General features: G+C 41.8%; 1 protein-coding gene across 1 annotated transcript in view; it reads right to left on the reverse strand.

Moving 5' to 3' along the window:
* Positions 1 to 2,169: 2,169 nt before the first annotated feature.
* The window catches only part of RHPN2 (rhophilin Rho GTPase binding protein 2), an 87,564-nt gene continuing 76,241 nt past the window's right edge, over positions 2,170 to 13,492 (reverse strand). Inside the window, exons 8-13 of the mRNA XM_007954350.1 lie at positions 12,622 to 12,741; positions 10,409 to 10,603; positions 7,937 to 8,013; positions 7,563 to 7,709; positions 7,097 to 7,252; positions 2,170 to 2,427 (exon numbers count right to left, since the gene is read on the reverse strand). Coding sequence (XP_007952541.1) covers positions 2,170 to 2,427; positions 7,097 to 7,252; positions 7,563 to 7,709; positions 7,937 to 8,013; positions 10,409 to 10,603; positions 12,622 to 12,741 — 953 coding nt within the window. The remainder of the gene's footprint in view (positions 2,428 to 7,096; positions 7,253 to 7,562; positions 7,710 to 7,936; positions 8,014 to 10,408; positions 10,604 to 12,621; positions 12,742 to 13,492) is intronic.

Raw genomic sequence — 13,492 nt, forward strand, 5'->3', positions numbered from 1 at the left:
GTTCTACATCCTAGTTTGTTGTGTCTGGGGTCTTAAAAGCTTGTGAACTTTTAAACAATGTCACTAAAAAGTATACGAGAAAAAAAGACCTGTTGGTAATTGCTATGGCATTATATAATTTTGAAAGCACCAAAACATTTTGCAGGTCTATATGTATGTATGAAAGCATGTATGTGTACAGGCATGTATATATGTGTGTATATACAGGTGGATGTATATGTATCTATGTGACTGCATCTATCTATCTATCTATATATATGTATATGTATAATAAAGCATATGGAGGGCACAGTTATAGATACTTCTTAGACATAAACACCTCTTGAGATTGGATTTCTGGGTTTTAAGAACTAGGACCATAGTCTCGTGGGACATCTCAGTCAATTTATATATTTCATAAAATTATGTTCTACATCCTAGTTTGGGGGAGTAGAGTCTAGGTCTTGAAAGCTTGTGGCCATTTAACACACAACTATTGGTCTCTACTCATCCAGAGCAAAAAAGAAAGAAGGAAATAACAACTCAGAAGAATCTAGTATGCAGGACTGTCTACACAAACCATGGGCCTCATCTACCCTGAGACCAGCAGAATGAGATGGTGCCCAGCTACCAACCGTTCTGCTCAGGGCCACTACAGATGGACACTGGTAGAACAGGAAAAGAATGTAGAACAGAACCTCAAATTCTTCAAAATCCAGACTTACTGGACCAGTTGGGACTGAAGGACTCCCTGAGACTATTGCCTTTTGCCTTGATAGACTCTAAACCCTGAACCAAAACTATCCTAAGGTCACCTTTTAGATAAATAACAAATTCAGCTCACAAAATAAAGAGTATCCCACAAGTACTGCAGTTTCTTTAAAAAATCATCTATATATGAGACCAGTCAACAATTACCTTAGAAACAAAGCAAGACTGTAAGGGGGCAGGGAAAATAGGTTACTGGTAACAGAATGACAAGAATGGGTACAAGAATGTTCAGGCATTGTGAAGAGTGTAATCAATGTTACTGAACAATGTGAGTAGAAATTATTGAATGGGAATCTGTTGTGTAAACTTTCACCAAAAACAGTATTATTAAAAATAATAATAATACACATTAATTCAGTGTAATTTCATGTGTTTATTTAAATATTTATATAAACATGGCCCTAGGAGCAGTGAATACACTTTCCTACAGGTGTTGCTTCCCTTTTTGATATTGCACAATAGAAAATATTTAAATTCTTGTTAATTCTCAAAAATTGGATTTCAATGCTCTATTTTTCAACTATATATACTCTATGTCAACAGTGAGTCTTATTAGAATCACAGTGTCATCCAACTTATAGCAAGAGAAATCAGTTGGCAGAATGCCATTTTTAAAAAGTTAAATAGAGCTTTGAACTCAAATCATTTACATCTTTACCTAAAAAAATATGTGAAGTTAATTTTTAACCTGACTCTTAAAATATACAGTTTCTACTTTAAACAAAATGAAAAATGTTTTGAGTATCAAACAGTATATTATCTACCTTGTAGACAGCATCTTCATCTAACACTGCCACTGTGTTAGCAATTTTTAAATGACATGAAACTAGAATAAAAGCTGCCCCTAAATTGTTTTCATTTTAAAAGTCATGACAAATTTCACTAGACTTTTTCTACAAGTAGCATTCATATCATGTGGAAATAATAGTAAAATTTTGCCATTTTAGATTAAGGAGAAAGCATTAGGAAGCAGCTCTTTAGAATAATTTTTAGTAATATTAAGACTCATTGTAGTCCCCTGACCTGCCTTAATTCAGGGGTTGTCTGAATTCTAGGTTTAATAAGATCTCTTATTACCCAAGCCTGGAAACTTACCAATAGGACTAATGGAGGTAATCCAAAGTTAACTCTGAAAGTGACTAAAAGTCATAATTGCAATCACTTAACAGCTATACTTTAAACACTATTCTATTTACAACACTATATAATAAATAACTTGCAGCAATATAGTGACACTCAAATCGGTTTGTTATCCTCAACTTTCTAGAGGTTTCTTGTAACTTTCATTCATAAAGAAATACCAATAGCAAGTTTAGAATAAGAACAATCTGAGATAGAAATTTTCCTTTATGGCACAAATATTAAGGCCTAGTCAGCACTCAGAAATATTTGGAGCCTAAACGCTTTTCCTTCCTCACATTAGTACAAAGAACTGTCGGTGTTGAGAAGGCTGAAAGGAGAGGGCAGCTTCTTCTTGACGTTAGGCCTCACGACCCCGACCGACGGAAGGGACATGGTGCTGGCAGACTTCTGCCTGTTCTTGTTGGTGCCCCAACTCAAGAAAGAGAGCTTTTTTGAAATTTTCTTGGTTTTATCGATTTTCTCATCTTCTATGGCTAAACAGATCATGGAGTAAGTTTTCTGCATTCCCACAGAGTATGTGGCACACTTACTATGCTGCACATAAAAAAAGAGAAAAAGGGGGTATTAGAAGTCCACAAGATAATAGGTGGTTGAAAAGTTTGAGATGCACATTCTATACTTACAGCAACTCCTTTAAAATCACATTGGTATAATTTGGAACTCTGGTGACTAACACATAGAATTAGACTCTTAAACATAAGATAATGTTTAAGGAAAATACTAAGCAGTAGTAATTCATGCTTAGTATCACTACTCACTTTTTTTAGGTTTCCATTGTATTTGAAAAAGTAATACATACTTAGAATAAACAATATGAACATATATATACAGTGAACAGGTCTCCCTCCCATCTTGGCTTCCAGGCCTCTCCACTGAGGTAACCAGTGTTTGTTTGCACCCTGCTTGTTTTACTTAACATAGTTTGAATTTCCATCCACACCAGTAGGTACAGATCAACCTCACTGTCTTTATAGATTGTAGAACCTGTGGTGAAGATACTACTAATTTCTAAAAGACTGGGCAGGCCTCAAATAGGAAATCTGAGGAAAGTTGTTTCCTAAACACTTGTAGGTAGATTATGACCTGCTTCTAAGGTTTGCCTAACATTAAGATTGATTCATTCATCAAATGTTTATTGAGAAGCTACTATGTTCAGGCACTACAATTAGGCTAGTTGTATAAAGATACATACAGCGTATCTAAAATGGTTGGGTGCATTGTTCATAATAAAAATCTTGAAAGAAATATGAGTTACAGCAATAAAAGGGGGTGTTCTTGTGTGTTGTGCAGTTGATTCTGACTCATAGTGACCCTAGAAGATAGAGCAGAATCGTCCTATGGGGTCTCCTAGGCTGTAATCTTTCTGGCAGCAAAAGGCCAGGTCTTCTCCCATAGAGCAGCTAGTGAGCGGGTTTGAACTGCCAATCTTTTGTTAGCAGCTGAACATTCAACCACTGTACCACAGGGCTCCTTTATAAAAGGGGTTTTTACTATAAAATACTCCCCTTGAGTTTGGCTCCTTTGGATGAAGATGCCTCTCCCTTTTCTATAAAATTGACCATTAATTCCAACGTGCTTTACAGGGCACATACGCTATCATTAAAAACAACAAGATTTGAGGCCTGTAAACATTTTTCAACATAACCTACTTAGACTCAGTGTGCATCATTATAACTAATCACTTAGCTTCAATGCCTTCAATTATCTTCTTCTTCCACTCTCACCTGTCAAAATGTCAACTCTAGTTAAAATGTACCCTCTGACCCCCAGGCCTGCACACTGCAGGAGGAATTTTCCAAACTGACTGATTCCCTTCAAATTCTAACACTCTCACTCCAAACCTAATAAGTACCCCTTACCTGGCAATCTTTCTACGTTTCCCTTATAATTTCATTCCTTTTCTCCTGTTTCGTACATTCTCTTCTCTCCTTAAGCCACTTGCATGGCCTCGTGATACCTCACCTGATGCTTACGTGCATCTGCTCCCAAAGACCAAGCCCTGCCCCCTGTGCCTAGATCTCACACTCAAGAGAGATCTTCCAGAAGTCCCCACCTTCCTGCTTTTTTAGCCTCTCCCTGTCTCTGAGACCTTTACCATCAGCATACACACTTGCTCTGGTATCTAACCCCCTTCTTTGAAACCTTCCCTGACCCTATGCCCTCCTCAGTTACCACCCCCAATGTCTCTGCTCCCTTTTACAGCCAAACTTCTAGAGAAAGCTGTCTTCCCTTTCTCCCCTTCTATTCACTTTTTTTTTTCTCTCCCTGTCTTACGGAGCATGCTTCCTACCACTCACGCCCCAATATTCCTAGGATACCACTCTGGAATGCAGGACTTTATGGAGCACAGTCTGAAAACTACTCAACTTGACTAACTCTTACACGGATGAGGGAACTGAGACCCAGGGAGGATATGAACCTGCTGAAGGTCAAAAAAAGTATTCATGGCAGACGGGGCTAGGTTCCAGGTCACTGATTCCAATCCTTGGATTCTTTTCACTATACAAAGTAGTTTTCAAAATCTCCTCCACAGAGGGGCACTATGGCAACCCACAGCAGTCAAGAAGGAGGGGTAGCAGGCAGTGTTTCAGGTACTGATTAACCAGAAAATGGGGCTATATTTGTTTTGTATTTGATTTCAATTGAAGAAAGGGCTCAATAGCTAAAAACAGTGCTTAACTGTCATTATCTAAAGTCCTTGTTGAGTGAAGAGAATAACCATAATAATCATGGTTTTATTGTTATAACACCAATAATGAATTGAAGGAGCCCTGGCGGCACAGCGGTTAAAGCACTCAACCGCTAACTGAAAGGTCCATGATTCTAGCCCACCTGCTGCTCTGCGGGGGAATATAACGCAGTCTGCTTCCATAAAGATTTACAGCCCTGGAAACCCTATAGGGGCAATTCTCTTCTGTCCTGCAGGTTCTCTGTGAGTCGGAATCCACTCGCTTACAACAGGTTTAGCTGTTTTTTTAAAATTGTAAACTGAAATTTATCCCTGCTAGGCAATGTTGAAGGAGGGCTTTACATAAGCTCAAGTTGATCCTACTGACAGCCCTAGGTGGTAGGTATTTTTGCACAGCATTATTACCATCTGCTATAAACAGCTTTCTATGGCTTGGCCTAAGAACACAGTGGTGTTAAAGCCAGAATTCAAACCCAGGCAGTCTGAATCTAGAGCCTTTGTTTCTATCTGTTACACCAAATTCTTCACTGGCCTGGTTCAAAGATTGGACAATTAACATCTTACTTAATCGGCAAAAATTAGATGCTTTCTCGCTAAGATTGAGAATAAGGATATCCCCTGCCACGGCTCCTCTTCACCTTTTTACTAGAAGTCCAAGCTAATGCAGTTAGCTGGTTAGCAGTCAAATGCCTTAGGAACTGCACCACCAGAGCACCCTATCTCAGAAAAGGAAATGGTATATAGAGTGGGAAGGAAGAAATAAAACTGTTCACAGATGATATGGTTGTCTATGTAGATAATTCCAATGAATTGACCAAAAAAAGCCTCCTAGAACCAAGTGATTTTATAGCAAGGCCACAGGACACAGGGTTAATTTTAAAAAGTCAGTTCCTTTCTTATATACTAACAATCAAGAAATTGATATTCGAAATTAAAAACATACAAAGCACAACTCTTTCTCTCCCTACCCCACTACTGTTGTGATAAAAAAAAAAACCATTAACTACCCATGTAGTTGTTCAAGCTAACCACTAAGGGGTCATCTACCTCCCTTTCCCCCATCTCCTTTACACAAACCATCTACAAATACCTGTCAGTTCTACCTCCAAAATACGTCCCAGGTGCACCCATCTCTCCACCTCCACTGCCATCCCACTAGTCCAACTGCCTAACATCACTTGCTGTATTTCCATAGCCAGCTCAGCCTCCAGGCAGCAGACACATTTTTAAAATAAACATCACACCACGTCACTCCCTTTCTTAAAGGTTCAGTGGCTTCTTAACTCCCTGCCACTGTCAATAGAGCCCTTCATGCCTATAACCTCCCTCCCTTCCCCTGCCTCCCCCTGTCATTTCCTGTCACTTGGTCCCTCTGACTAGAAAGCTCTTCTTGTACCTTTTCAAATGGCTGTTTCCTTCTCATCACTTAAGTCTCAATTCAAACTCCACCTAGAGGAGCCTTCTTCCCACCCCTAGTCATCTAGCACATTATACATTTTATGTTCTTTCTTTATCAAAATCACAATCATTTATTTACTTATATAGTGTCAACTTGGTAGGGGTAAGAATCTTATCTATCTAGTTCAAACTGTAGCTCTGACACCTAAGAGACTGCCTGGTGCACAGTAGGTGCTCAATACTTGTTGAATGAATGCATGTTTTTATAGAGGGAAGTGTCGCAGGTACATTATTAAGTGCAGTTAAGTGCAGAAGAGTACATGTGGTATGATTCCTCCCACTTGGATAACCTGAACTTGAATAGGTGTATAACATTTCCCAAATACAGTTTCCTAACTGTGAACAGTGTGTCTGAAGTGGGAAAGGGACATTTACATCTTGTATTAAGCCCTTCTCTATCATGTGAACTTTTTTTTTTTTAACCATGAACATAGATTAGTTTGTAATTAACAATAATCAGAAAAATCCATTCACTGGTTATTTTATCTACAGAATTTAAAAAAAAAAAAAATCAAATTTGGTTCAGTGGTAAGACCCTTGTCTTGCATACAGGAAATCTGGGTTTGAGCCCAGTCAATGTACCTCATGCAGAGCCACCACCCACCTGTCAGCGGAGGCTTGTGTGTTGCTGTGATGCTGAATAGCTTTCAGCAGAGCTTCCAGACTAAGCCAGACATGGAACAAAAGAGTGGCTATCTACTTCTGAAAATCAGCCAACGAAAACCCCGTGGATCCTAGCAGTCCAATCCGTAACTGATCATGGGCACAGCACAGCACCAGGCTGCTTCTTTCCACTGTGCATGGAGTGACCATGAGTAGGGCACACTTGACCGCAGCTAACAACAATAACAACTCTTTGACTCACAGTGAGCACATCCCAGTGCTTATGAGCTTTGCAATTCAGTTGTTTTGTGGCAAATAAGTTTTTTTTAAAAAGATGTTTATGTTACAAATAAATGTAGGATGGAGGCAGAGGGCATGGCAAAGCCTCTGAGGTTCAATCACACTGATTCCACTCCACATCACTGTTTGATGCCAGAGGGTATCAGCACTCACCATGGACGACGTGGAGTCCAGCAAGCTCACAACCTTCATCTCAATGTCGTCGTCACCAAAGCTCTTCAACAGTTTCATGACCTCACTCACTGTCAGCCACTTGCAACCCACGTCTTGAATAGAAACAATATAATCTCCCTCCTTGGCTCCTGCCAGCTACAAAAGTATTGTTTAAATAAAGGTCAGTGTTGTGTTTATTCATATCCCTGAATTAGACAGTTTCTAGATCCACTGACAAAATAGATATCTGCATATGTTTGCTTCAAGAAAGCAAAAATTAAAACTTTTCTCTTTGGGCTTGTAGCACTGATGAAGCCTTTCATATAAAGTCAGAATGCTTCAGAAGCCCCCTAATTCAATCATGCAGATATATATGTTTGGGCTGCTTTCTTTGTATTTTGCCAGTTTGACTCCCTGTAAAGATGTCATTGAGTTTTGTTCCATATTTAAAATGGTGTACACTTACTGCCGCTGAGCAATAAGGATCTAGGAAGTGAACTTGAACTGGGGAGTTTCCTCTCAAGGTGAACCCCAAGTCCCCTTCTTCTGCGATGAAATGAATACTTCGAGGAGGTGTCCATCTCTTGTTAGCCGAAAACACAGATAGGGGGCCCTTTGGAATAGAGCTTATTATTAGTTGTAGGTTTTGAAAGCTGAATCAAACACCTGTTGCCTATTGTCCTTGAAGATTTCTGTCAACCTTGTTCAGAGACTAATGATACCATCTGGGACATGTGCTATAGCACTCATAAGAACATTAGTAGCCATTTTCCCTTTTACATACTCGCAGAATTTAAAAGCTGTCCCCTTAGGTCATTATGAAATAAGTGTTTAACATACCAGCTTCTGGAAGAAGTCTGTTACTGTCACCTTGGACAGCTGTGGTGGTATAATTTCAACTTCTTGCTCAGTTTTAGCTAGGAAAGAAGATTAAAAGTACAAGAATAAATGTTTCTGAAATTGAAAATTGAACTCAGAGCTACAGTATTCTCTCAGAGGGAAGAGAAAGTAAAATTTTCTCCTAGCTATTTGTCCTTCCTCTTGGTTTAGACAAGTAGTATGGGAGACAGAACACTGTTCAATTTCCTGGTCCACTATGAACTTTACCTTCCATATGGGCACCTACTATGTGCCACACCCTGTTCTAGAACTAGAAAAGAGTAGTGACAGACAAATTGGCTGCCTTCAAGAAGCTTATATTCCAGTAGAATTCCTTTGGCATGTATAAAATTCTACTGAAAAGCAATTCTATTTCAGATGTGTCTATCATGGAACTTCTATGCCTTCCAATTGGAGCTCTGGTAGCAAAGTGCTTGAGGCATGTGACTGCTAACCAGTAGGCTGGCCATTCAAACCCACCAGCCATGCCTCAGAAGGAAGGTTGGGCAATCCACTTCCATAGTGATACCGCCTTGGAAACCCAAGGAGGTGTTGCTATGAGTCGGGTCCAACTCAACAGCACATACCAACAACAACAACAACATGCCTTCCGATACAAAGTCATGGGCATAATGTGCCTGCTTTCATTATTAATATGTGATGTGAGGATTTCATGCATGGTGGTTTGCCAAACCGTGTCCATCAACAGCTACGAGTGTCTACCAGCATATTCATGGCAGGCTCTGCTTCAATTCATACAATAACACCAGTCAGTTCCTAACAAAAGATCCCATAACAGGCTAATTACATATGTACAAGCATAAAAAAGAAAGTCTAGGGAAAAATGACTGGTACCTCCAAGGTAGAACACATCCCCCTCTAACTCACAGGATGAGTCTGTGGCTTCTTACAAACCAATGGACAAAACCCTGAGCTCAGACAGGCTGTTCATCTGCTACAATGGCAGCACCACCCTCACCAACAGCCTCAGCAGAGCCACATGCTCCCTGCCAGGGAGTTTAAGTCTCTTCCTCCTGGCCACAGGGCACACTGGGGCCAGGGCCAATGAGATGGCTACAGTGTCCGTGCAGGAGAATCCCCAAGCACCACTCCTGCTTCCACCACTTATCAGCCTAGTCACCTGGGGCAACTACTTTGATCGCCCGAAGCCTTTATTTCCTCGTTTTTAAAATTGGGATGATAGTAGTATCTCCTTCACAGTGTTAGAAGGATGGCTGAATGAGATTCCATATACTTGGGGCTTAGTGTCATGTCTGACAGACTCCAAATGGTCAACAGGTAATAGCTAGCATTACTAGAGAATAAGCCCAGGATTCTAGGCTGAGTAACACTTTGTCTTTAGGGAGCTGGTCTATAAAAATTGGGGTGGAACCCCAGAGACTAAGGCCAGAGGTATAGGAAGTGAGTGGGAGAGAGGCATGCACAAAGGCAGTTCCCTTGACTGGACTATCCTCCACCCCAACCCCAACTCCTTCTAGGAAGATTCTAGCTGTTCCTCACTGCAAACTCACCTCTCAGAGGAGGGCTTCCACTCATGCCCTCCCAAACAGAACTGACCATCCCCTCCCTGAGGGCAGCAACAACTGTCTAGTTCCTGTCTGTACTCCTGAAAACCCAGGATAGTGCTCAGTACCTTGGAGATGTCATAGAATGTTGGTGGTGATAAAAGATGGAGAAAAGGGAAAAGAACAAGTCTGGGAGAGAGAATAATGACATATTTGGTTTTAAAACTAGAATTAAAGATAAAAGACAGATAGCTATGTGCAGTTTTCCAAAAGGCAGCTGGAAAAAGGGGCAGGGGGGAGTCTAGCAAAGACATCAAGGCTAAAGGTGAAGCTTCAGGAGTCTTCTGACTAGAGGTGATGGCTGAAACCCCACTGACGGTCATGAGGCTTTAAGGAAGAGAGTCTGGAGAAACAAACTAGGTAGAGTAGACCCCTAGAGAATGCCAAGAGGGGTGGGTAAGACAGGGCAAGAACAATAGTCAAAACAAAGGAGAAAAAGAACACTGAGGGGAAAAGAAAAGAAGAACAGTAGTCTGCAAAGGGAATGGAGAGGGAGGGCTCTTGGAGGTGGGAAGAGAACCAATATAGCAGGGTGCCCCAGACACCAAGGGTAGAATGGCAGCATCAGATGCTGCAAAGAGGGCAATGAGGGAAAAGACCATAAAGAAGCCCTGGATTTGAGAATTAGGAGATGAAAACTCCTAAGTGAAGTGAGCAAGAACAGTACCTTGCTCACTCACCTCTGCAGCCCTCCCAGTGCCCAGTACACAGAGAGGGTTTCCCAACTCCCTGCAGGATGAGCAAATAAAGGCTGTGTTTACCCAGAGCACACCTGACTCTTACACAAGCCACACTGTGTACACAGCATAGACATCCACGCACCAGGCAAACAGCCTTAGTCACTCACAAACAATGTTGGGAGCATCAGTTAAGTCCAGCAGATCATCGTCCTCTTGGTGCTGAGAATACTTGAGCCTCGAGCGCTGGTGTGCCACGGAGAGCACCTCCTGGAGCACCTCGATGTTGCGGAGCTTCATGCACAGCCCAGCCTCCCTCATAGACTCCTCATGATGGACAATGGCTTTGCGCAGATGCGATTTTCCTGTCAAGTGACATGTTTCCTTAATTGCAAATGTGAATGTATCAAGAAGAGCCAAAGTGCCCAAGGATCACCGCAAGAAGGTGGACATTCTCTTCTCTTAAGCTCCATCTGGAACTTAAGCCTCTCTTAAATTAATATGCAATATGCTCACTTGTGTCTGAGCTTTTCATTCATTCACTAGACAAATATTTAGCAAATACTCTAAGCAGGAGATAAAGCAAGGAACAAAATATAGTACCCCCTCCTGCTGCCATCTTGGAGCCAGTGTTGCCTGCTGGGAAGAAGACTTCTAAACCAGAAAATATGCCCAGAAGGCTGCGGCCCAAGGATATTTTTGATGGATATAGATAGGGTCTCTGGAACCAGAGGATGTACATAACTCTTTTTAAAATTGAAGGTGTTTATGGCCAAGATGAAACTGAATTCTATTTAGGTAAGCAATGTACTTATGCTGTGTACAAAGCAAAGGACAACACAGTGACTCCTGGAGGCAAACCTAATAAAACCAGGATAATGTGGGGAAGGGTAACTCATGCCCATAGAAAAAGTGGCACAGTTCGTGTCAAATTCCGAAGCAACCATCCTGATAAAGCCACTAGATAATGAATATATGTGATGCTGTACCCCTCAAGGATGTAACCTTATTGAAGAGTAAATATAAATACTGTTGTTGTTGTTGTATGTGCCATCGAGTCAGTCCCGACTCAATTGTGGGGTAGGAAAAATAAAAAGCCCCTGAGTTCATGGAATCGACCTGCTAATGGGTAAAGATAGATAATTAAGCAACAAGCTATGTAATGGACTATGTGACCATGGATTATAGAGAAAAATAAAGCAGAGTAGGCAGATGTGGCAAGAGAAACTGGGGTGGGGAATTGCTAGTCTTTAGTGGGTGACTATGTAGGCCTTTTTGATAAAGTAACTTGAAAGCAAAGCCATGAAGGAAGTGAGGAAGCATCCATGAGATATCTAACAGAAGAGTGGTCCTAAAAGACAGAATAGATAGTGAAAAGGCCCTAGGGCAGGAGCATGCATTCAAGTACAGGGAGCTAAATGTGGCTGGAGGGAGGTAAAGCAGGAGAGAAGGGTAGGGCATGAGGTTAGAGAGTAGTAGGGGACAGATCATGGTTGATCTTATAAGTATAGGGTGAGGACTCTCATGCCTACTCTGGGTGAGATGGGAGCCCATTAGGGTTTGAGCAGAGAACTGCTGTGATTTGGCCCATGTGAACAGATTAGGAAGGAGCAAAGAGGGAAGCAGGGAGAACAGCCATGAAACCACTATAAAAAGTTGGCACGTTGCATGACCTCTCTGTGCCTCCATTTCCTTAACTGTCACATGGGACCACACTGTACCTATCCAATAGGACTGTTGTGAGGATTAAGTTAGTCAATGTTTTTTAAGTAAGTATGGCTGGGGCCAGTGTGACAGGGTGAGAAGTTGTTGGATTCAGGATATGTTTTCTAAGTACAGCCAATGGGATTTGCTAATCAAATGTGGGTTGAGAAAGAGCAACAAGAAGGAGGGTGACTAGTGTTTCTGGCCTAAGCTCCTAGAAGAATAGAGTTGCTATCACTGAGATGGAGAAACTGTATGTGTTCGGGAGGAAGACCAGGATTGGGTGGTGGAGGAATTTAAGTTTCAATATGGAAGGAGATATCTACTTTGAGACACAGCAGAGACCAAGTAGGATAACTCATAACTGGTTCTTAGGAGCGCTTGGTGATGAAGCTATGGATAAGAAAGTTAACAAATGTGTCCTCCCAAACACCATTCTGAGGACCATTCGGACATTGGGAGGTTGTCAAAGCTCTGGCTCCCCTGTGGGATGCCTGGACCCTTGCAGAATCCAGGAGAACACAGCTCTGGAAGCCCTTCAAACCTAGAAATGTGCCTCACACAGTTACTGAATCCAGATGATCTCAATGACACTGGTCATCTTCAGGGAGCATGAAGATTTGGATGCCCCACTCTTTTGAGAGCCAGCCCCAGCACAGGTTCCAGGGCTGATACACACCCAACTGTCTGCGCTGATGCTCATTTTTCAGTGTGGCCAAGGGTGTCAGTCCCTCAGGCATGTGGTCGTAGAGCTCGGACAAGCACTTCTCCTGGTGGTCCTCATCTGCACCAGGCTTCACTGCAACAGAAACTATTGGTTAAGTCCCTTCTCATGGACCTGCCTATAGGCTCTGAAGATGGTGGCACAGACCCACTTAGACATTTCTCTTTCAGCATGACTCTGGGTTCCTTCCTTCCGGTTCAAGTACCAGTTTTACTAGGCATCTGGGTAAATGGGTCTACTCTGCACCTCTGGACACATCCCAGGCAACCCAATGTACAAACCTTTGGCCAGGGACTTTGGCCTCAGGGCCAGGCACACTCTAGTGGTGCATGATTTGGCACTGAGTCTCCACACTCTACCTCATCTGAGTTCCCCATCTCATGGAACCTTCCAGCATAGACCTGATTCTGTTGCTGCTCTGCTTGAAAAGCTCTGGTGGCTTCCACACCTGTAACAAATGGCCTTTCCCAGCTTCAGCTTCACCTTCCATGGCATGCATCTTACTCTTTAACCTCACCAACAATCCTTTGCTTAGAAAGTTTGCTCTTCTCTTAGCTGTTCTTTACCTCCATATTCAGCTGGAAAAATTCCTACTCAGAGTTCAAAGTCTAACTCAGTTATCAACATTTTTGAGTTACTATCTATGACCACCAAGTAGAATGAATTGCTTCCTTGTTCGTGTCTCTACAGCAATTACCAAGGTACTATGTTTCTATTTACCTATCTTGTCCCCTTGACTAACACTTTCAGAGAGCCTACTATGTTCTCAATATCTTCAGCCAAAACCAGGCCAGGAGCTGATTGTGGAACAGACCATCAACTGCTC

Source organism: Orycteropus afer, unplaced genomic scaffold (assembly GCF_000298275.1).
Source record: "Orycteropus afer afer isolate SDZICR_OR568_19922 unplaced genomic scaffold, OryAfe1.0 scaffold00459, whole genome shotgun sequence".
NCBI classification, from domain to species: Eukaryota; Metazoa; Chordata; class Mammalia; order Tubulidentata; family Orycteropodidae; genus Orycteropus; species Orycteropus afer.